Below are 25765 nucleotides of genomic sequence, written 5' to 3' on the forward strand. Positions count from 1 at the left end.
TTATATTTGTTTTAGTCTTTGTTAATTCTCAAAGTTGATTTCCACATATATTTAAATTTTTAAATATCCACTGATGTGCAGCTTTCTTATTAATATGGCTACTTCCAGATATGCCTGTAAAAATGTTCATATGGCCAAACAAGAAGTTTCGATCCATCAAGCTTATCTTTCTTCACTCCAGAGTTCTACTGCAGAACATCTAATTAATATCATTTGAAATTACTTTAATGCATTTTTTGGTATTGTTGCCTACTCAAGTGTGATTTTAGCCACTACTCCTGAGATACTGTGGCTCTTACCAGACTCCAGGGTAAACGAGTAGACTTACCTATCTCACTCCATCAAACGGAGGAATTAGCTTCAGTTCCCCTTGCTACTAGTCAGCTTTCAGCACCTTTTCCATGGTGGCTAATAACTGTACCTCGTAGAGCTGTGAAAGGATGGAGAGATGCGCTGAAATGATCTAATAAGTAAACTCTCAACTTGACATGTTTCCCTAGCTATTGAAAACCTTCTCATATTGAAACCCATTGATAGTGAAACGAGAATTCCTCTGATTTAAGTACCATCTGGTTGTGCTCAAGGCTTTAAAGCTGTTATCTCTGCATAAAATTTCAGAGTCCTATATTTTTTTCTTCACCAAACTATCCATTTTTAAGCCACAAATATTTTTCCAACTCTTTCAGATTTTATCTGAAAGTATATTTTAACAGTATTTAAATAGTTCTTAAACAATAACAATTTATCTTGATAGATGGCATGCTGTGTTTTTTCATTTTATTTTAATTAGCCATTGTGGAACCAAATTCCCTTTTGTTTTAGTCTTTTGAATATTGTTTAATTATAGTTATCATGCCAGATATCTTAAAGGTTATTTTACCAATAGAGTTTCATTTAACATAACCCATATGGAATCAATAGCCCAGTTTCCTAAAGTGAATGCTTGGAAAATCTTACATTCATATGTTAAGAGTACACATCCTTTCCTCATTAGTTGGAAAGTACAGGGATTTTGGCACAGGTTCTGTGTGGAAGCATTGTGCAGCTTTTATATGGATTTTGTTTTTAGCCTTTGATGACACTGTTTAGAATAGGAAGTATCTAATAAGTAAAGCATTTTGTCTCAAGTGCTGCCAGTGTGTTTAATATATGCCTGGAGGTCTGAAACATTATCTTCTTCTCTGCAGTAATATGCATTTAATTCTCTGAAAGCAGAAGGTCGAACTTTTAAAAGGGACGCAAAGTACATTTTCAAACAGAATAATTCAAAACATATGGAAGAAGGGACCAGAGTAATGTACAGTTGGTTTTTATGGTTTAATCATGATCATGTTAATGCACACCAGTAGCTAATTAAAGAAAACTTTTATTGTTCATTTTAAATGAGTTAGGTAAAGAGTGGGAGAGCTGATGTAATAGCACTGCCCAGAGATACATGTTTTATGCTGCACTCACTAACAGCAAGCAGATATTGCTATTTTTGACAACTTAAATTATTACTCCCCTTGGACAATAATAAAGGAAAAGTTATTTTCAGGGTTATTACATTGTGAAGTTTTCTTTCTCCACAAAGGAATAGTAAATTGATGCCCAAGTTTCGAACTGAGCACACATAATTAATTATAAAACTTCCTTGATAGGCCAGATGGTCTTCAATATAATAGATAAATCTGCAGTGGACTGGTGACAAACCTATGGATTTTTAAATATGTCTCAAAATCATCAGCTTATTTATTTCAGCTCTACATAATAGTGCAGAAACTTAGACAAATGAAAGAAATCTTGACTTTTGACCCATTTTTAAGAATTTAGTCTTCTAATACTGGGGAAGTTGTGCTTTTTTTTCCTTCCAGTGTGAGTCAGAGTCTTTCATCTCTGGGTCATTGGTTCAAATTCCATTCTACTCAGTAGTGACTAGAATTAGTTACCATCTGACTTCTGTTCAATAACCCGTGTGACCTGAGCTGATAGCTGCCATCCTGCCCCTGCTGGTTATTTATATTGCCACATCATGCCAGTTGACATTCGCTAGAGTCTTAACATGGCACTCAACAGGTAATAGGGCTGGACACTACATTTATTTACCTTTACCTGTAAGTGGCTTGTTTTATCATGTTAACATTGACAGGGAACACTTTAAAGAAAGAGAAGCTAGATTTTTAAATGCAAATCCGTGCATCAGGAGAAGAAAATATAAGGCTCTGTGCATAGAAGGTATAGACTCATGTAGTTGATTATGATTGCCTTTCCTGATTGAGAGAATAAAAACAGTTGAGTGCTTGATTTGAGTTTCTTTATGCAATTTAGAGGATTTTTTAAAATTATGCTGTGCACAGATATATTTAGTTTGCACAGTAAATCCTAGATTACGTATGTAAATGATTTTATTATCGTTTCACATATTATTTGAGAATTCCTAGCTCATACTAGATTTGGAGGTATATTTGAAATTTTTATAGTAGGTAACTAAAACCTTTACAATTTAATTATCCCTTTGATAATTGTTGTATTTTTATTTTACTGAATTTTAAAATTAAATATGTTCATTAATTTGTTTGGTCAGCACACACTTCTTGAACTTTAACGTTGTTTAAAGCAATGTGGTGTGTGCTACAAATACTAATGGTGTTCTCTTCTCATTGCCTACTTTCTGTCTGTCCTTGGACCAATTGATTAATCTCTTTCAGCCTCAGTTTCCTCAGCTGTAAAATGGTGGTAACTGTACCCCCTTAAAGGGTTGTAACAGTAAAGAAAATCTATGTAATATGCTGCCAGTGTTTGGTGTGGCATGGCGTGTGCGTGCTCAGTCATGTCTGACTCTTTAAGACCCCATGGACTGTAGTCTACCAGGCTCCTCTGTCCATGGAATTTTCCAGGCAAGAAATACTGGAGCAGGTTGCCATGTCCTCCTCCAGGGGATCTTTCCAACCCGGGGATCTAACTTGTGTCTGCCTGCATCTCTTACATTGCAGGCAGATTCTTTGCCCACTGAGCCACCTGGGAAGCCCTAGGAAACATACTCAGTGGTGTCTGATTTCTTATCTTCCATTGCTCCCAATCTCTGAGACAAACCAGTGTTTGAAAAGTGCTATGAAAACGTTAGCTATGAAAGCATAGAAGCTGAAAATGCAGGCACCATCTAGAAAGGTTGAGAAAGTCTTCATAAGGAAGGTGACTTCTTTTTTTTTAACTTACCCTTTACTGAGTGCCTACTACATGTGGTCAGTACATTAGTTCATGTAATCCTGCAGCAACTTTGTCGGTTGGGTGTTAGTGTCCCCAGTGTGAGGACGAGCATCTGGCAGAGACAGAGGACTGCTTGAAATGTGACCAGCGCACAGCATGGAGGATGCCAATAAGGAAAGTTCAGGAATGTATCTGGACAGACCTTAAAGAGTACAGTGTACACATATATTTACATATTAACAATTATATATAATATTTCTTGTCTGCAGAGCAGACAAGACAATTAAATTTTTTTCATTTAATATTGTATCAGAAACTGACATCTCATCGCACTTTTATGGATCCTCTCTTCAGTGTGCTAGTCACTGATGAGAGAGTCCTCGGTGATAGAAAGAAAACAATATGGCATCAGTCCTTCACTGGTAAAGAAGACCGAAGCATAACCGATGCTCGTTGGTGGGTTATTTACTATATGCAAGGCACTGCACTGGCCTCTTCAGGCACATTAGCTCATTGAATCCTCATGCCAACCCCTTGAGGTTGGGTTTATTATCCCCATTTTACAGATGAGATTATGTATGTAGCCTTAGAGAGGACTGTAATTTATCAAGTAGCACACAACCAGAAAGTGTCGCACGTAACCCTGCTTCTGTCTGACTCCAAGACCTTTAGATTGTTTTAACACTAGCTGAATCTGCCACCACAGAATATTCTAGACTATTCTAGTAGAAGTATTTCTACTAGAATATATTCTAGACTATTCTAAGAGAAAATAATAGATCTAGTAGAAAATAATAAATCCTAAAGGGAAGGAATGGGAAGCTGCTTGTGCTGCAGTCCATGAAGTTGCAGAGAGTCAGACACAACTGAGCGACTGAACAGCAACAAAAAGAGAAGTATGAGTTAAGTACTAGGAACACCAAGAAGGAAAAGAGTTGGAAGCACAAATCCCAGACAGGTGTTGTTGTTCTGAGTCTTCATGGGGAGCTACGTGTGGGTGTGCTACAGCAGTTTCAGAAGGGGCTCCAGGCAGAGAAGCAGCATGGTATACGGAGAAGGCTTTAAGAGAATGAGGTATCTTCAGAGAAAAGGGATTAGCTATTTTTGTTTCAAATACTATATTTTTTTTTAATAACATTGTGCCCTCCTCCACAAAATTAAAATAAATTAACAAAAAATTACTTGAAAGTTTTTAATGACAGTTACATCATTGTCTTGAATTAACTGTCCTTTAACATTTTCATAAGCAACTTATAATGTGGAAAAATGATTCTATATTGACCAAATTAAGGGAGAGCCTAAAAAATGAAGCTCATTGCCCAGTACTGTGGGGAATATTTTTTCACTGCTGATGGGAATACAGATTAGTGCACCCTTTTTGGAAAGGTGCTGGCAACATTTAATAAGCTTAAACTTTTTCATACCATTTACCTAGTAATTCTTCTACGATCCTGTCTTAAGAAAATCTTATTTAGATGTTTGTCATAGATGTTTGTTGGCAAAAATTGAATACCTCATTGTCCAGCTATATGGGAATAGTTGAACAATTGCTCCTAAGACTGAAGGAAATATTATGCAGCTTTTTAAAAATGACATTTATGTAGAGTATATTAATATGTTAAAAAATTGCATTACCAATTTATCTCTCCAGTATTATTATAACCCTAAAGGGTAGGGTTGAGGAGAACCTATGCACATGTAGGGAAAAACGACAAAAGGAAATACACTAAAAGATTACTATTGGTTGTGTTTGGTGGTAAGAAGGGGCTACCCTTGTGGCCCAGCTGATAAAGAATCCTTGCCTGCAATGCAGGAGACCTGGGTTAGATCCCGGGGTTGGGAAGATCCCCTGGGGAAGGGAGAGGCTGCCCGCTCCAGTAAAACAGACTTCCCTGGCGGCTCAAACAGTAGAGCATCTGGTAGTAAGAAGGGAGTTGGGAGGATTTTGTTTTTCTCTCAGATTTTCCATGAGTTCTTCAGTCAGTAGTGAAAGTCACTCAGTCGTGTCCAACTCTTTGCAACCCCGTGGACTATACAGTCCATGGAATTCTCCAGGCCGCATACTGGAATGGGAAGCCTTTCCTTTCTCCAGGGGATCTTCCCAACCCAGGGATCAAACCCAGGTCTCCTGCATTGCAGGTGGATTCTTTACCAGCTGAGCCACAAGGGAAGTCTGAGTTCTTTAATGTGTTCTTTAATGAATCTGAATTACTTCAGTGAAGAAGAAAGTGAGTATCTAGGTCTCAATAGTATATTAGAAACTAATTAATGGTTGGGAGACTAAGAAAAGGGAACCACAGAATCAAACTGGAGGTCTTGCAGTTGTGCTGACAAAATAGTCATGACTGCTGTTACCACCGCATTGTTCTTTGTTCTCTACGTAGGCAGTTGTTGGTGGAAGTGTTTGAGAAAGTATGGATACATTTAGTGCACAAAGGGAAAATCCACCTTCAAGGGTTTTAATTACTTACATTTTGCTTGATCACTTACATTTATCCTTGTTTCAAGTCCTATTGTAGTAAAGGAAAATAAACATCATTTTGAATGGCACACATTTATTTTAGTTTTCTTTGTCATTCATAATTGAGGACTACCAACTTTTCCCTCTCCTACTATCCAAAATCCTGTAAATCAGTTTTTTTTTCCCCAAGAAAGTAGCTTTTTAGTTTTTTTTTTTTTTTCAGGATTTTTTCCCCCAGCATTTTTTTTTTCATTTATTTTTATTAGTTAGAGGCTAATTACTTTACAATATTGTAGTGGGTTTTGTCATACATTGACATGAATCAGCCATGGTTTTACATGTATTCCCCATCCCGATCCCCCCTCCCACCTCCCTCTCTACCCGCTCCCACTGGGTCTTGTAAATCAGTTTTACAATGATAGCATAAACAGTATAAACTACTCCTGCCTAAAATTAATTTCAACCAATAGTAATCATGATTCAGAAACAGTTTTTTATACTACTTGGAAAAACACCATAAAGGATACTAACTGAGGCATTATATATATATATATGTATGTATATGTATACATATATACACACACACACTACTTTGTGTTAGTCCAAAGAAAGTAAAGTCTGACATTGAAAAGTATATTTTATTTTATTTTTTTTGGCTGAGCCACGTGGCACTTGGGATCTTAGTTCCCCAGCCAAGGATTGAACCCTCACGCCCTCACCCTTGGCAGTGAAAGCACCAAGTTCTGACCACTGACCTACCAGAGAATTCCCCTGAAAAGTATCTTTTAATGATAGAAATGCACATGTGATGTTTTTCTCAAGGATTGCCTTGGCATTCTAATATGCATAATTTCTTGAAAGGACACCTACTTTATTTTTATGATTACTTTTATACTAGACCCAGTTTTAATGTTTCTATAACATTTACATAGTAACACTTGGAATATAATTAGTTTAAAATATTTTATTATTTTTCCTTGCAGATCACTAAGCAAGAACAGAAAAAAATGGATACATATGATGGAAGCATGGCTGATAGCTCATCTCGGTACAGTGGTGCCCAGGATAGTGGAATTGGCAGTGACAGCGTTAAAATCAGAATAGTACAGATAGAGCAGCACAGTGGTACCAGTCAGCACCGCATCGCCCGTCCCTCACGCCAGTCGTCAATTGTAAAAAATCTAAATTTTATTCCTTTTGACATATTTATTACTGCAAGTAGAATCTCGCTAATGACCTATTCCTGTACGGCCTTACCCAAATCGAAATCGCAAGAACAAAAGGATAATGAAAAACCAGGCAAGAGTTCATTAAACCTGCCAGAAGTCAATTCAGATGTCGCAAAGCCCAGCCAAGCATGTATTTCCATGGTAACAGCAGAAGATCTCTTAAGCAGCAACATATCTTTTCCTTCAGGGAAAAAAGTAGGGGTCATCTCTCTCGAAAGTCTGCATGCATCCACAAGGTCATCCGCTAGACAAGCGCTCGGCATAACTATCGTTCGGCAGCCTGGAAGAAGAGGAACTGGTGACTTGCAACTAGAACCTTTCTTGTACTTTATTGTATCCCAGCCTTCTTTGCTTCTGAGTTGTCACCACAGGAAGCAACGAGTGGAAATATCCATTTTTGATGCTGTGCTTAAAGGGGTTGCCTCTGATTACAAATGTACAGGTAAGAGCCTTCAGATTTACTCGGGTGCTGATAACCACTAGTACATATTAAGTATTATTCCCAAAGTTTTAAGATTGATCAAACAGGAAACAGCTGGCAAACCAGACAAAACTTCTTTTCTCTACTGAATGTGTAAATACGTAAATTTCATGTCCCACAGCTGAATCACGTTTAAGTTTGAAAAGGAACAAGATTTAGTCTTGGCGTTCTTACTGTGCCTCTGAATTTTTTTCCAGGAGCTGAATGAAACAGGGGCTCTTTCTGGGCCATTGAAATGCTTAACAATTTCCAGTGATTAGGAAGCAAAGTTGTTTTTTTTCATATTAATAGCCCTTAGGTTTGCTTTCCATGTCAGTGCTGCTGCTAAGGTTAAAAAAAGAAAAACTTTAGAAAATGAAGTTTATTGTTTTGGTATTCTTTTGCCATAATCATTTGCTGTAACAGCTTGTTATTAAATGTATTTGAGGAGGTTTATTAGCAAAGTAAGATTACAACGATTTTACACATCTACAGCAAGCACATTTATTAGTGGGTGTTGGCCAGCTGCCTCTTGTTGCCCCATCTAGGCCTGCCTATAACTAGAGAACGCCATATATTTTAATAATTATATGGAACCTGTGAAGCTTGTTGCATGTTGAGACTAGGAAAGTGATCAGGGATTCAGATTTAAGACATATGTACTGTTAAGTAATAAGAGCTAATGAAAACAGGGCCAGACCAGGTACAGAGACCTTTTCCCAGAGTTAATGCAGAATTAGAGATTTGTCAGGAAAGACTTCCCAGAAAGGGTAGCGGGATCATCTAAGATCTGGTATTGGAAGAAGGCCCTCACAAGCTCAGGTATAACTCAGGCATTTTATTGTTCTCAGGTGGTCGCATCTAGCAGATGAACGTCAGCAGTAAGGCATTTGGAGAATTTGTCCATTCTGGAAGTCAGACTGGTTCGTTCTTGGTGCTAAGGAGAGTCAATTTATACAGCAGGCTCCTGAAGAGTAGATAGGAGCCCCAGTAAGTCAGTCAGAGGAGACCTGGGCTCTTGCTGAGGTATAGTTCAAGTCCTTGGCTTTAGAAAGTTGTAACTGACCCGTTGCTAAGAAGGAATAGCCTAGGGTTACCTTCTAGACTGCCTGCTAGCCATCTCTCCATTAGTGCTTGTGCTGGCTCCTACTGCCTCAGAAGAGCTAATTGTTAAATTTTTAGGAACTTTGAAAAGACAGTTGTTAAACCACTGCTAGTTTAAATCACCATAGTGAGAGTATTTACAAACAGATATTGGCAAATGCTGTCAATCAGCTCTCCTACTTGAGAGCCAGTGTTAAACATTTATCAGCAACCACTGCCTCCCTTCTTCAAACACACTTTCATTTACTGAGCACCTGTAATATAATGGATACTTCTGTTCAGTGGAGATGAGAGAGGTGCTGAGGTAGTTTATGTTATATTATTCAAGGACTCATGCCTACAGACCTGATACCTGTTTGGGTGTCTGCTTAGCATTGGCAAAAACTAGGTGTAGGACTGAGAGAACAGAAGTTCATTCCACATCCCTCCCTAACTGCTTTCAGCTGCAGTTGCTTTATGGGTGGGTGGCTTCAGCAGCTTCTGCTAAAAGATTGATAACTGAGTTCAGCAGAGTTATCAGGGCTCATAGCAAAGGTGTACATTATAACAGGTTCTTCCTAGGTTGAAATGATAAAGTATCTTTAAAAAAAAAAATTCTTGTGCATGTACCAATGTAGAAACCAGTTTCAGCAGATGAAGTTTAGAAGGTTATATACCAGATTGAGTATAGGGGATTTATATGTGGGAGGAAATAGTCTTACCTACCTCCTAAGGAGCCTTCTTCACATAATATTCTTGTGAATGGCTTGCTTTACACAAAAAGCATCTCCTTGGACATTTACAGTGTCCAAATAGAGTCATCAATATAAGTCATCGTATGTCCTTAAAATGAATTTAGTGAAATTTGTCAGAAACAAGTAGCTAAATATAACAGCTGAAAAAAATGACTAGCAATTATTGTGTACTCAGTCTGTGCCAGGCATTGTAATAACTACTTTAAATGCATTATCTCATTTAATCCTCCTAACAGCTCTGTGGGAAATATGTTGCCATCTTCTTTGTAAAGAAACTGAAGTTTGGAGAATTAACTTCTCCAAGATGACAAATAAACAGAGCTAAAATACAAGACCAAGATATTCTGGACTTTTTGAGTCTGGTCTCTCAACCTGTATGGATCCTTAGAGTGGAAAGAAAAATAAGAATCTCAGTTTTCAGTCAACCTCCATTGTTCTTCTCCAGACCATGCAAATGGTTCCCTTTTTTTGTTTTAATTGGTGAATTTGTATATATGTATCCATATGACTACAAAGTACAGCCTCTCTTGGTACTATGACATCCCGAGCTGAAATTCTAACTCTCACTTAGGAGATGTGTACCCATCCATCTCATAGAGCGATTATGAAATTGAAAAGAGATCATTAATGAAAGTACTTTGCAGGCTATGCAAGTACTGCACCCTCACAAATGTTTGCTGCTACTGTTTTAGTTATTAATATATAGTAGAAAGATTACTGGGATTCCCAGGTGGCTCAGTGGTAAAGAATCCAGAGACCTGGTTTCGATCCCAGGGTCAGGAAGATCCCCTGGAGAAAGAAATTATGAAGCAGAAAGCCTGGAATTTAATTGGCCCTGCTGTTTATTAACAGAGTGATCTTAGTCCAGCATTTCACTTCTTTGGGTTTCTGTTTCTTTTTGTATAAAACGTAATGATTATAATAGATACCAACAAGGTTCATTCCAGGTGTAGAGTTTTCTCATTCTGTAATTTGGAGTTCATCTTCCCACACTTACCTTTCTAAAAATATTTAAACTAGCTTTGGCCTCAGAAAGTTGACATTCATAAGCCACTACTCTATCAGATTACGGTATATTTCAATTTGTTTTAAAGATGCATACTTATATGCATATTTGATATCTTAGTGGACCATTCATTAGTTTATTCAATACTTAAATACATAGATATTTTAAATGTTAATGAAGTTATTTTTCAAAAACTGATGTGAGGAATTTCTGTTTTAAATTGGCCCACTTGAATGAACTATCCAAGTCCCATTACCAATTTAGCTATTCAGAAACACTTCATGTAGCACTTTTTATCCTGAAGAAAGCAATGTTCCATGTTCAGGATTCTTTTGAAGCCTTGAAATAGTAACCATGTGGTAAGAAAACAGAGAAAATATGAATAACCATAACATTAACTTTCATGGGGAAGAGAAGCAGTAAGGTAAAAGTGACCAGTTGCATTCCTGGATTCTGAAGTGAAGGACTATTTATAAAAATGTCTTAATTAGAGGGACAAAAAAGGGTGTCATCAGTCAGCTTTCTAAGAAATTAGGTCAAGGAAAAGTTAAAGGCAACATAAGTTAAAAATTTAAAAAGTAATATATTACGTCTTTCTGTAGTGTTCATGCTTTCTCTCTTAATACTAAAATTAATCCTTTTTAATAAGGTAACTCAAGTGGCAGCCAACCCTTAGCAGTTTTAGCATATATGTGAATTTCAGTGATTGCCCAATTTTAGCATTTCAGAAATGCCTGAAGTTGTTATGGATATAATGTGTTTTCTTTTTTAAGAAGACAAAAACATTTGATTTTTAAAAATTTATAGCACAACTTGTAATTGTTTACTGTTTTATGTGAAAGTCATAAACCATTGTTACATGTGCTAATGTTCCTTTGTATGGAAATCGTATGGAATTTAAAGTAAACAAAGAATTTTGTTTCACTCTTTAAAAGCATATCATGTTCAGAGGATAATTTTTCAAAAAATCATAATTATTATATAAATATAAACTGAACATGTCAGAGATTTTACTTAGTTCATTAATTAATGAGGGAACCAATAAGAATGTTACCAAAAAATTCATATACAGGAGACCTGGAAGGCCCTGATCCTCTCAGATTTTGATTCTCTTATTCAGTAGGGTCATAAAAATGATGAGTCACTTGACCATTGACTTGGGATTCCCCAAGAAAAGCCCCTGTGATCTTGGGAAGCCCCAAGGAAAGCTTAGTATCATTTGAATGGGATGATGTAAGGAAAACTGCTTGAATTTTGAAGAATGAAATAAGAATACTCTTTTTTTTTTTTTCATAGTAGTAGATTTTTCTCTGAGTTTCCCTGGTGGATCAGTGGTAAACAATTCACCCAGCAATGCAGGAGATGCAAGTTGGATTGCTGGATCAGGAAGATCCCCTGGAGAAGGAAATAGTAACCCACTCCAGTATTCTTGCCTGGGATATTTCATGGGCAGAGGAGCCTGGCAGGCTACAGTCTGTGGGCTCACAAAAGAGTTGGACACCACAACTGAGTGACTAAACAAAAACACCACCAAGATTTCTCTCTAGCTACAATTCAGAATAATTTTTAGTATTCTGTTTAATTTACCTACCTGCTGCTTGTCTGTGTTTCTTTGTAATGTTTGTGGTTGCTCTGAGGTTTCCAGTGTACATACTTAATCTTTCACAGTCAGTCTTTTGCTCGGTTTTCAATCTCTTAAGTCATCTCTAACTCTTTGTGACCCCATTGATTGCAGCTTGCCAGGCTTCCCTGTCCTTTAGTATATCCTGGAATTTGCTCAAACTCATGTCCATTGAAGTTGATGATGCCATCCAACCTTCTCATCCTCTGTATCCCCCTCCTCCTGCCCTCAATCTTTCCCAGCATCAGAGTCTTTTACAGTGAATCAGACTTTGCATCAGGTGGCCAAAGTATTGGAGCTTCAGCTTCAGCAGCAGTCCTTCCAATGAATATTCAGGGTTGATTCTTTCAGGATTGACTGGTTTGATCTCCTTACTGTCCAAGGGGCTCTCAAGAGTCTTTTCCAGCACCACAGTTCAAAAGCATCAATTCTTCAGTGCTCAGCTTTCTTTATGGTCCAACTCTCATATCTATATGTGACTACTGGAGAAACCATAGCTTTGACTATACAGACCTTTGCTGGCAAAGTGATGTCTCTGCTTTTTAATACACTGTCTAATTTTGTCATAGTTTTTCATCCAAGAAGTTAGCATCTTTTCATACTTAATCTTTCACAGTCTATTTAGTAGTAGTATTTTATCACTTCAAGGAAATATAGAAACGTTATAATCATAAAGGTCCCTTTCCCCTTCCCCATTTATGTTATAGTTATCATATATATTACTTTTGCACTTACTGAAAATCTTACCAGATACGATTTTGACCTTTGTGTCAGTAATCTTACATACTTTAAAGAACTAAAGAGGAAAAAACTAGTATATTTTATAAATATTTCCCAGGTATTTACCATGTCCAGAGATCTTCCTTTATTCCTAAAGTTCTGAGTTTTTCTCTGGTGCATTTTCCTTCAACATTAAGAACTTCTTTAGCAGTTCTTTGAGAGCAGACCTGCTAGCAACAAATTCTGTGAGTTTTCTGTTATCTGGGAGTATTTGTGTCTTCTCATTCCTGAAGGATATTTTTGCTGGATATAGAATTCTGGGTTGATATTTCTTTCTGTACTCCAGAGATATTGTTCCACTGTCTTCTATCCTCTCTGCTTTCTTATGAGAAACGCATGATAATTCCAACCCTTGCTTCCATAAATGTAGTGTGTTGGTTTTCTCTAGCTGTCTTTAAGATTTTTTTTTTGTTTACCTTTAATTTCCTGAGTTTTATTACATGACGTTTCTGGTCTAGATTTCTTTAAATTTATCCTGTTTGAGGTTCTCTGAGTTTCCTGACTGTAAATATTTTTAAGTTAAACTTAGGAACTTTTTAGCTATTACTTCTTTCTGTACTAATCTTTCTCCTCTCCTTTTAGGACTCCATGGTTAAACTTTTTTATATTATTCTTCAGATTCCTGAGACTCCATTCATGGTTCATTTTTCCCCCACTCTGTTCTTCGTATTAAATAATTTATATTGGATCTTTCTGTTGTAATATTTCCATTTGATTATTTTTTATAGTTTCTTCTTCACTTCTGAGAACCTCTGTATTTCCATTCATTTCAAGCATGTTTACCTGTATCTCATGAAGCATAGTACCTCCATAAAATCTTAAATGCTTGTGTCACTGCCGCCATAGCACAGCCACTGCACTACTTCACACACTCACACACACACACCCTACCCTGGGGAAAAAACCAGAAGAGAAAAAAAGGAAAATAAAAAGCAGCTGGTTTCCCTAGCAGTCTTGAAAACCACATGGGCCTTATCTGCCTGACGAGCTTTCTGTTGGACTTTTGGCTGTTCCTGCCATCACTGTGCACCACAACTTAGAACTCACTCTCAAATCAGAGTTATAAGGAAAAAGACGAGAAACAAATGGAAAATTCACCGCTGTTGGATCATATCTGAAAATTTGACTCCCCTCCCCAGTCTGTATTGTTCTTGTTTACTTTTCAGAGTTGTCGGGTATTTGTGTTTTGTCCTTTTTCTTGAGTTAATTTAAGCAGCATGGGGATTGGACTGTAGTAAGCTTATTCTAGTTTTGGCTGGCACCAGAAATCCGGCAATTTTAAGATAATGAAAATATTTTCTGGTCCATTAGCAGAGGCATGGTTTTCTGAGAAACTTAATACAGGATTTCCTCTAAAAGTGATACTTTAATATCTTTACATCTATGAGCACAGATCAGTGAAATATATTACAGTGAATAGTAACTGCTCCCAGGGAGTTGTCAGCATTAACTTGATCCTGCCCATGTCACCATTAAGCAAAGAACATACCCCAATACTCAAAGGGTGGTAATAGTGTTCTCTCAGTGTGTTTCTTAGGGATATTCTTTCGTATATTATAACATCAAGTTAAAAGAGGAAATGCTGTAAAACTCATTGTTCCTTATGTCAATCTGCCGTCTCAGCAGATGTGGCTGTGTATATACACGTATGTGTGTATCGTATATATTTTATGCACATATATATTTAAAAACCTAATTATATGTGAGATGCTAGCCAGAATAAAATGGAATCTACATGTATACCTGTCTGTATCTGCATTTGTTTGAGAAACTGAAGTGAAATAACAGTGATGAGAATTGCTTATAATTTTGAAAGTGTTGTTAATAAATATAATCCCCATTCTGCATAATTTAGTAATCTTGAGTAGCATGCATGCTAAGTTGCTTCAGTCATGTCCATCTCTTTCGACCCTATGGACTGTAGTCTGCCAGGATTTTAATTATGCCATTTATACCTGAAAGTATACATTATAGTGTTTTGTGTTATTCTCCATAATTTTTAAAAAATGGAAAATTATTTGAAGTATAAATTATCAACTTAAATTTATTTTATAAATATTGGTACTAATAATCTACAAATGATTGCCTATCTAGTCCAAGTAGATAGTACTTCTGCAAGTCAACAGGTTTCTTTTTAAAATATTAAAATATGGCCTTTCTCCATGCCCTTCTAGCTTAGAGCAACCTCTAACAGAAATGAGATCTTCTGCCAGCACCTTTACATGTAGCAGCTGTATTATTGGCAATTCTCATTTAAATAAAGATGTATGTAGTTGTTTTAACATAATCATATTAGTTGTGTTTATAAATATTTAAAAGTTGGTATTTGTTTTGTTTAAGGTAATGGAGTCCAGATTGGAAATTGCCTCATATCTTGACTATGCAGCCTAAGGCAGCCTCAAAAAGTCATTTTTCTTCTTGTTTGTTTGGGTCTTTTTGTTTGTTTTTTAAGAAATGACTCTGCCATCTGGTCAACTGTGAAGGACTTGAACCATTCTGAGGAAACTTCACTATTCCTGCCCCACCCCCACTATACTTCCTCAGTATGCAGTCATTCTAGGATCTTATTACTCATTTATGAGTGCTCGAAACTAACATAGTAGTTTGAAAACATTACTTTCGCCCTCTTGCAACCTTTTTATCTTACGTAATTTTTCAGTCAGTAGCCAAACTAAAATACAGAAATTACAGTTGACTAGAACTTATCTTGGAGCTTCCCAGGTGGCTCAGAATCTGCCTACCAAGCAGGAGACATGGGTTTGATCACTTGGTCAAAAAGATCCCCTGGAGGAGGAGATGGCAACCCACTCCAAGTGTTCTTGCCTAGGAAATCCCATGGTCAGAGGAGCCTAGTGGGCTACAGCTGAGGGATGTCAGGAGGAAGTGGACATGACTTAGAGACTAAACAACAACAACAAAGGACTTAACCTACTGAAAAAGCAGGTTATAACTCAACTCTTGTGTAAAATCCATAGTGTAAAATCCTCCAGTAATGGGCCCTTTCTTCCTTGTAAGGTTTTATAACATTATAGATATGACTTTAGGTTCAGTTAAGAGGGAGACATCGAATAGTTTATTAAGCAGTCAAGATTTGGAGTTAGTTCTGAGTTCTGATCCCAGCTCTGCTGCATACAACTGTGTAACCTTGGGCAAGTCGCTTAACCTCTCTAAACTTCAGTTTCTTATCTTTGATGTGGGGATATACTGGTAGCAACCTCCTGGGGTTGCTGTAAGGATTAAATGATATATATGAAGCTTTTAGCTATGTGTGTAGCACAGAACTCAGTGAATGTTAATGTTAAGGTTGTTGCTCTTTTCATCACTGCTAGTCTCTTTAAGCTGATTTTAAAACAGTGGTTGTAATCGACTAAAAGAACTTCACATCATTTCAGTTCAATTATAGATATTGTATAGTCTGAAGATTTTCAGTTATAATAATTGGCTTTTTTACTCTTTCATGGGTAGGTCTGCAGAAAATGTGCCAAAGACATTTGAGTAAACCAACAGTTAGAAAATCATAAACTGGCTTGTAACACCTCATAAATCATATCTTGATTTCATTTAGTTCTTGTGAGTTTAAGAGAAGGCTTGAATTACATGTCTCTTTAGAATTAACAGTGTTACTAATATCCCTGGAAAAGCTTAGAATTAACCTGTGACTTTAATGTCATAATGATCACAACTTGAACATTTATCTGAAAATTTAGCTGCTAGGAAAATTTCTCTCTGGCCAGTAATGTGAAATGAAATTATTGCTTTGACAGGACTCAACAAGTAAGTTGGTCTTTTAAATGGGAGGCACTCTTGTATTTCACTCAGGGAGAGTTGTGGTGAGAAAGTTAAGTAAGAAGTGACCCAGCTAGTTCGAGGATTTATGTATGGTGAAGAGTTTGGGAATGGAAATCAGAAGCTTAGACTTTTAGTCATGGCTCTAATGCCAAAGCTCTTTCATGCAGATAACTGAGCTTCTTGGTGCTTTAATTTCCTTTTCTCTAAGATAGGTACAGGCATACCTCAGAGATATTGTGACTTTGGTTCTAGAACGATTGCAATCAAGCAAATATTGCTGTAAAACAAGTCACAAGAACTTTGGTTTCCCAGTGCATATAAAAATTATGTTCACACTGTAGTATAGTCCCTTAAGTGTGCAATAGTGATATATCTCAAACACAACGAACATGCCTTACTTTAAAAATACTTCATTGATAAAAATGCTAACCATCATCAGAACCCTCAGTGGGTCCTAATCTTCTTGCAGGTATAGTGTCTTGCCTCTTTGTTGTTCAGGATGGTGATTACTGAAGGTTTGGGTGGCTGTGGCAGCATCTTAAAATAACATAACAGTGAAGTTTGTCATGTTGATTGACTCTTTGTTTCATGAGTGATTTCTCCGTAGCATGCAGTGCTGCTTGATAGCATTTTACCCAGGTAAAACTTCTTCCAAAACTGGAGTTAATCCTCTCAAAACCTGCTGCTACCTTATAACTAAGTTTATGTAATATTCTAAGCCCTTTGTTGTCATTTCAACAATATTCATGGCATCTCCATCTCAAGAAATCACTCTTTTGCTCATCTATAAGAAAAAAATCCCTCATCTGTTAAAGCTTTATCATGAGATTGCATCAGTTTAGTCACATGTTTAGGTTTCACTTCTAATTCTTGTTCTCTTGCTGTTTCCACCACATCTGCAGTTACTTTCTGCACTGAAGTCTTGAATCCCTGAGTCATTCATGAGAATTGGGATCAGCTTCTTCCCATTGTTGATATTTTGACCTCTTCCCACGAATCACAAATGTTCTTAATGGCATCTAGAATGGTATACCCTTTCCAGGAGGTTTTAATTTACCCGATTCATCAGAGAAATCACTATCTATGGCAGTTATAGCTTCACAGAATGTATTTTTTTAATAGTAAAACTTGAAAGTTGAAATTACTCCTTGATCTATGGGCTGCAGAATGGATGTTGTGTTAGCAGACATGAAACCAACATTGATCTCGTTGTACATCTCCATCACAACTTCTGGGTAACCAAGTACCTTATCAATGTGCAGTAATGTTTTGAAAGGAATCTTTTCTTCCCTAAACAATAGATCTCAACAGTGGGCTTGAAATGTCCAGGAAACCATGTTGTAAACAGATGCGCTGTCATCCAGGTTTTGTTCCATTTATAGAGCACAGACAGAGTAGGTTTAGCTTAATTCCTAAAGTCCCTAGAATTTTCAGATTGGTAAATGAGCATTGGCTTTAAGTCACCAGCTGCACTGATGCCTAATAAGAGAATCAGCCTTTGAAGCTTTGAAGCCAGGAATTGACTTGTCCTCTTTAGCTATGAGAGTCCTAGATGGCATCTTCTTCCAATATAAGGCTGTTTTGACTACATTGAAAATCTGTTGTTTTGTGTAGCCACCTTCATTAATTATCTTAGCTTCTGGGTCTTGATATCAAATCTTCTAGATAACTTGCTACAGCTTCTAAATTAGCATTTGCTGCTTCACCTTGTACTTTTATGTTATAGAGTTGAACTCTTTCCTTAAATCTCATGAAGTAACCTCTGGTAGCTTCACTCTTTTCTTCCGCAGCTTCCTTATCTCCTTCAGCCTTTATAGAATTGAAGAGAATTAAGACCTTTCTCTGGATTAGGCTTTGGCTTAAGAAAGTGTTGTGACTAGTTTGGTCATCTATCCAGACCACTAAAACTTTCTCCTATCAGCAATAAAGCTGTTTTATTTTCTTATTATTTATGTGTTCACTGAAGTAGCACTTTTAATTTCCCTCAAGAACTTTTCCTTTGCATTCACAACTGGGCTAACTGGTCCAAGAAGCCTAGCTTTCGGCCTGTCTGGGCTTTCAGTGTGCCTTCCTCACTAAGCTTTATCATTTCTAGTTTTTGCTTTAAAGCGAGAGATGGACAACACTCCCTTTCATTTGAATATTCAGAGTCCACTGTAGGGTTATTAATTGGTCTAATTTCTATTTTGTTGTATCTCAGGGAATGGGGCTTCTCCAATGGCTTAGCAGTTAAAAGCCATGTCTCATGCAATACATAAGACACATGAGATGTGGTTTCGATCCTTGGGTCAGGAAGATCCCCTGGAGAAAGAAATGGCAATCCTCTCCAGTATTCTTGCCTGGAAAATCCCATGGACAGAGGAGCCTGGCGGGCTACAGTCCATGAGGTCACAAGAGTCAGACATGACTTAGTGACTTGACCACCATCACCAGTATTCTTTCCTGAGACATTTCACGGACAAAGGAGCCTGTCAGTCTACCTCCATGGGGTCACAAAGAGTTGGACGAGATAGTAGTGACTGAGCACAGAAAATAGGGGGCCAGAGGAAAGAGAGAGAGATAGGGGAATGACCAGTCAGTGGTACAGTCAGAACACATACAACACTTCATTATCTTACATGGGCATGTTTTGTGGCGCCCTAAAACAGTTGCTGAGTCCACATGCTCTACTATTAGAATAGTAACATCAGAGATCACTGATCACAGATCACCATAACAAATGTAATAGTGAAAAAAATTGGAATATCAGAAACTTAGCAACATGTGGTGACACAAAGACACAAAATGAGATAATGTCTTTTTCTGCCCCCTTCTGATGCCTATGTCAGAAGCTTTCTCTATCTCCTTTATACTTTAATAAAACTTTATTACACACACAAAAAAATGCTTTTGGAAAAATGGCACCAATCAACTTGCTTGACAGAGTTGCCACAAACCTTCAATTTCTAAAAGAATCAATATCTACAAAGCGCAATAAAACAAGGTATACCTTTATAATAATATGTGTTTTTTGTAGTTTGATGGTTTAGTCTGACCTCCAAATGAGATAATATTTGTAAAATACCTTGAAATTATGAAATATTCAACTATAAATTGGGACTTGTGTAGTTATTAGTGTTAGAAAGGAGAGCTTAATGGTAATAAGACTTTCCTTTTTAGACATGATAAAAAAGATTAGTGTTCTGGCCCTTTTTAACACCAGTTGTAATCATCAGCATATACTCATAGTGAAGAAAAAATGAGGAGGATCATTTATAGTCACTGAATTTGCCTTCAATGTTATAGAACCCGAACTTAGAGCGGAGTTGAGGCTTACAGTTCAGATGAATTTGATCTTCCATGAATTTATATGACTACATTTTTTGACTAAACAGCTTCCTCTGTGTCCTTGCTCTGGATTTTAGTCAGATGTCATATAAAGTATCTGAAACCAACGTTAGAATTTATTTCTTTATTTTTGGCTGCTCTGGGTCTTCGTTGCTGCCTACAAGCTTATTTTATTTGTGGCAAGCAGAGGTTATTCTTTAATTGTGGTGCACAGACTTCTCATTGTAGCTTCCCTTGTTGCAGACCATGAGCCCTAGGGTGCATGGGCTTCAGTAGTTGCAGCGTATGGACTCAGCAGTTGTGGCTCGTGGACTCTTGAGTACAGGCTCAGTAGTTGCGACTTAGTTGCCCCAAGGCATGTGGAATCTTCCCATACCAGGGATCCAACATTGTCCCCTGCATTGGCAGGCAAATTTTTAACCACTGGGCCACCAGGAAGTTACCAACATTAGAATTCAACTTTAAAATAACAAAAAAATAGTAAAAGGATCAAGCACAATACGAAGCAGTGTAGAAAATTAAAGGAATTAATTGAGATGATGCTTCACATATTATCTGCTGATTAGCATCACTAAGTGGAAAGAATGCAGTTTCTTCTAGCAAGGTATGGAAAATTTGGTTCAAAAAATAAGAACCAGTAGACCCTGGTGATCACACACGCCAACAGCCATTTACATTTTTTCCTCTTCCTCCCTATGGGCTCCAGGTTGGAATTTCAAACCTGGAAATCTCCTTTTCCCCTTCCTGTCACATCTTATGAGGTGAAAAAAAAGGCTTAGAGCTGGTCAAAATGGTTAGAGTTAGTCAAATGCCTAAATATTGACGAGGAAACAGTGCCACTGACCGTTTATATAGCAATATAGAATTGACTTTTTGGTTGACTTTGCTGTTTTGTCATTGAATTGTTACTGTGTTTTATGGATCTAGGTCCCTTCATGATTTAGTTTTCAGGTATTGTAGAAGCCTCGTGGACTGGATTTGCTTCTGTGGCTACATTTAAAAAAAAGAAAAATAATAAGATAACCTTTAAACTAAGGAGCAAAAAATAAATATAGAAAAATATAAGCAACTCAGTAAACCTATAGCTTTGCCTCTTGCATATCCAGTGGTTGGAAGGTGACTATTCTGATGGAAACCACTGGTTGAAAGGAGTTACACTTCCAGTCATTTCTGAGCATACCAAAACTACGTGTGACCATGGTTTCTGAAGGAGGCCCTTGAGAGCTGTAACTATATGAATTTCATAGAGGCAAACTGGTCACATACAATAGATCCTCCCAAAATGCTTTCCTTGACATTTTATTCAGTTTATATTAAGGGAACTTTTGTGTATTTTTGACTGGTAATAAAAGGATTCCACTAAAGAACCATCTAGGAACATCTAGTCGATAAAGCTAGAGAGAGGAAAGGAGAGTAGGGACTGTCTAAGCCCTTGCCTGTTACCCTGAGTCCTCTTTAGATATTTCCTCCCACCCTCCCTCCTCTGGCTAGTTATGAACTGTTCTTGATCTTCCTTAAAAATAAAGCCCTGTGAAATTGAAATCCTGAGGGACTCACTATATTTACTTATAAATTATTTTAAAGTGTCATTTCAGTCTCCTTTGTATAAAGGTTGATGTACACAACCACCTTTGTAAAAGGAGTCTCTAACTTCTAGTTTAAAAAACGAAAAGGAATCAACTTTGGCTTGCAAATTGCACATCCTTGACTCACTTGTAGGCCAGGCATTTCGAAAGGATGAGAAAGAAGCTGAGAATACAATTTTGATAACTATCACAACCAAAATGCAAAGAAATTGTCAGGTTTATAATTTCTCCTTAGCAAAGATTATTTTATATGGAAGTAAAATATGTTGACTCGTATTTCAGACTTCAATAATTATTATTTGAAAAGTTAAATATTAAGAAGTTTAGTAGCTTTTAAGGTCAAAATTGGGCATGTGAAATGAAGTGACAGTCGCTCAGTCGTGTCTGACTCTCTGCTGTCCCATGGACTATAGCCCACCAGTCTTCTCTGTCTATGGTATTCTCCAGGGAAGAATGCTGGAGTGGGTTGCTGTTCCCTTCTCCAGGGAATCTTCCCGACCCAGGGATCAAACCTGGGTCTCCCGCATTGCAGGCAGATTCTTTACCATCTGAGCCACAGGGGAAGCCCAAAATTGAGTATAGTTTCCACTGTTTTTTACCTTTTACATTATATTCCTCTTATTTTATATAAGCAGTAAAGATTTTTCAAAATTAAACAAAAAACTAAGAAGAATGGATACTTGAAAGATATTCCACACACATACTCCTATTTTGTTTAGAGTTTGTGTTTAAGAAACAAAATAGTGACTGTTTATTGAACGTCTACCATAACATGTCCATACAAACCACAGTACATATATTATCTAATATAATATTCTCAACATCCCCATAATTTAGTTTATTATCCCCATTTTGAAAGTAATCTGAGACTCAGGGAAGTTAAATTTACCCAGTTTGAGGAGTCAGGATTTATATCCAGATCTGTGTACCTTCAGGGCTTCCCAGGTGACTCAACTGGTAAAGAATCTGCTTGCAGTGTGGGAGATCCGGGTTCAGTCCCTGGGTTGGGAAGGTTCCCTGGAGGAGGGCATGGCAAACCACTCCAGTATTCTTCCCTGGAGAATTCCATGGACAGAGGAGTCTGGGAGACTACAATCCAAGGAGTCGCAAAGAGTCAGACACAACTGAGCAACTAACACTTTGACTTCACTATGTACCTCCAGTGTTCGTGTTCTTTCGTTACCCTACACATTTTTTTTTCCTGTTACAAACTGAGTCCCTGATGGTATCCTGGGCCCAGTGACCTTCTTGGGCTTCCCTGGTGACTCAGCTGGTAAAGAATCCATCGACAGTATGGGAGACCTGGGTTCGGTCCCTGGGGTGAGAAGAGAAAGGCTACCCACTCCAGTATTCTGGCCTGGAGGATTTCATGGACTGTATAGTCCACGGGGTTGCAAAGAATCAGACACGACTGATCAGCTTTCACTTCAAACTGATATAAACTCTTCTTTAAGAAAATGTTAGAAAGCTCCATGAAAGAAAGGCTGTTTTCAGTAAGTCCTGGGTCAATGATAAACTATTTAACAAACCTCTTACATGTGACAGTATCTTATCAGTTGTCCATTGAGAATTCATCAAAAAGTCACATACATGCTCTTTCATAAACATGAGGCTCCCCTCATAGCTCAGTTTGTAAAGAATCTGCCTGCAATGCAGGAGACTTCTGTTCGATTCCTGAGTCAGGAAGATCTGCTGGAAAAGGGACAGGCTACCCATCCAGTATTCTTGGGTTTCCCTTGTGGCCCAGCTGGTAAAGAGTCTGCCTGCAATGCGGGACACCTGGGTTTGATCCCTGGGTTGGGAAGATCCCCTGGAGATGGGAAAGGCTACCCACGTCAGTGTTCTGGCCTGGAGAATTCCATGGACTGTATAGGCCACGGGGTCACAAAGAGTTGGAAACAGTTGGGCAACTTTCACTTCACTTCACTTCACTCCATAAACATGATGGCTCTAGATACCTCAGGCCAAAGACAACTAGTCTCCTTAAGCAGTCATTGATGCCACTTTGGTTCTGTGGCATCCTGGGATAGGCCTGGGTTCAGTACCTATAGCAGGCTTCAGCATGCTTATGACATAGTAACAGGTGGCTTTAAAGTGAATAAAATATATATAATCTGTTTTTCCTTTTTAAAAATCAAATAGTAGATATTTCAAGACTTTCTAGAATTAGTAAAATAGAGACAAGTAAAATCTTGAGGCTATTTGCAGTGCTACATCATACAAGTATTTGTTTTGTGCCACTGAGAAATTTGTGATATTTTCATGATGATCAGAAAATTCAGAGTGGGCAGGAGAAAGGAAAGAAAACTCAGTGCAATATGAAGTCAAAGCCAAAAGTTGCTGAAATTTTAATCTACAGTAATAGTTTAGGGAACACATTAATTTTAATTATATATCATCAGTAAGCATCAGTAGGATTGAAAATTAAAGCATGATATAATTTCAAAAGATTTTGATAATACTGAGCTAGATTTTGTTAGGATTGCAAACAGCAACAGGATTACATTAGTACAGCAAGAAGCTAATATAGAAATAAGATGAGAGATTATTTGCTTACTGAAGAAAACATGCTTAAAGTGAGGCACACTAAAACCCAGTTAATCATATTTATTTCTCAAGATTTATCCCCCAAATTTCAATTAATAATATTTTTTCTAGTAACATAAATTTAGAGGAACTCTCTATCACGGGAAAATTTGATTACCTTGATCTTGCTCCATATTTAACTTAGCATTCATTTTCCATAGAATGTAAAAGACAAGGGTATCATGAGAAAATTGAATCAAAGAGTCAAAAACATTATGGTGACTGTAGTCAACTTGCATCTTCCTCCATGAAAACTTTGCCTGGAACTTTCAGGGAAAGTAACTGATGGACTAATTTCTCTTTCTGCCCTTCTTTAACCAGTTCACTTGTGAGAGGTGTTCTTGAGCACAAATGTAGCCAAGATAAAGCAGAAATAGACATGGATTATCAACTCCATTGTAAACCTGTGATTGGTAAAAGTAACTGTAACAGAAGAGAGGGGGGAAAGAGGAAGAAAACGATGTTGGTCTGGAGTCTCACTCTGGTTCTCTTTCTTTATAATCAGTATGTAGCTTTGAAATAAAGAGATTCTTATGACACAAAGCTTTTTAAAATTCAAAGTTTTTACTCATGGCAAAAAAAAAAAAAAGAGCAGTTCTTGTCTCTGTGAAGTATCTGGTATAAAAGTAAATGGACTTCATTACATATTCAGTATTATATCAATCTTAAAATGAGGAAATCCTCACTGAAATCTGTGGGAAAATGTCTCCTCATTGTGACCTTACTGAAAATTCGGCTTAGTTATGAAAAAGAAATATCCTGCCACATAGTATTAATAAAAGAAAACCAAGTAACTATGAAACTTACAAAGTCTGCAGCACTCAGCTGTTCTATATGAGCTTAGAAAATAAATTTTTTGTAAGTAGAAGATTGCAAAGAAAATAAATACATTTCTAAAGTTTCATTGTGAGCTGAATACATGAGTCATGTTATATTTTATGTAATTCAAATGTTAAGCAAAGACATTTAAGTCTGTGAATATCTACTAAGGGTCAAAAAATAACAATAATGAGCAGCACTAGAAAGATGATAAAAACTTTATCAGGATCAGAGAAAAACCTCCTAAGCAGTTAACTGAAATGAAGGTTTTGTGAAGAAGACAAAGTAATCTACAAGCACAAAGAATATAATCTGAATCAAGTCTCTATAAAAGCCAACAATACCTTGGTCCATCTGAGAGTGGACTTTAAGCTCTGAATCTTCCCTTTGGTGTTCTTTGTGACATGATATAATGAAGTATTTTGTTTTGAAGTCCAGGTCAACCCAAAAGAAAAACAAATATTATAACTTCGTCAATACCAGTGTCTCATTGAAGTGAATGCTAACTGACTTTGAACAAGATTTATGGCTTGCGCAGTTTCTGTTACTCATAATGAGATATGGCTGTCTCCTGTTTCTTTGGCCTAGGGACAACAGTGTAAATGTAAACATGCTCATTAACATCAGCAGGGGCTTATTCTTTTTGAGAGCTTCCTATACTTAAATAAATAGGTCTTCGCTGAGTATGAATAAGAAAGCTGGCAAAGTTAACACAGCTTCCAGTATGATAAAGTCATCCCTATTTGTCACTCCGTTTGTATCATATTCACAGGCTCCTTTAATCTTGGTTTTTCTGGTGCTTTTCCAGCTATATTAACCCCAAGGAATGTGTAATATGAATCCTATTTTCTAGACCTGATGATGTAATTAAGGAGAAGCTAAATTGAAGACGGTTCAGGAAGTCTAGAAGTCATGCCCCACATCATCTAGCCACAAGAGCCAGAGGGACTAAATGGTGATTTCCACACCTGAGCTATCTATCCTCTGGGATTCTCATACACCTTTCTGCTACTGCTGCTGCTTCATCTCACCACAGTGACTACAGGCATATTCAGAGTAGAGGTTTTGGCCAAAACT

The 25765-nt window shown here is 37.3% G+C and overlaps 1 protein-coding gene across 1 annotated transcript in view; it reads left to right on the forward strand.

Moving 5' to 3' along the window:
* VPS13B (vacuolar protein sorting 13 homolog B) overlaps positions 1-25765 on the forward strand; it is a 763389-nt gene that overhangs the window by 532954 nt on the left and 204670 nt on the right. The window contains exon 34 of the mRNA XM_065903112.1: positions 6631-7318. Within this exon, the coding sequence (XP_065759184.1) occupies positions 6631-7318 (688 nt within the window). The remainder of the gene's footprint in view (positions 1-6630; positions 7319-25765) is intronic.

The sequence above is a fragment of the Muntiacus reevesi genome, chromosome 12 (assembly GCF_963930625.1).
Source record: "Muntiacus reevesi chromosome 12, mMunRee1.1, whole genome shotgun sequence".
In the NCBI taxonomy this organism is placed as follows: domain Eukaryota; kingdom Metazoa; phylum Chordata; class Mammalia; order Artiodactyla; family Cervidae; genus Muntiacus; species Muntiacus reevesi.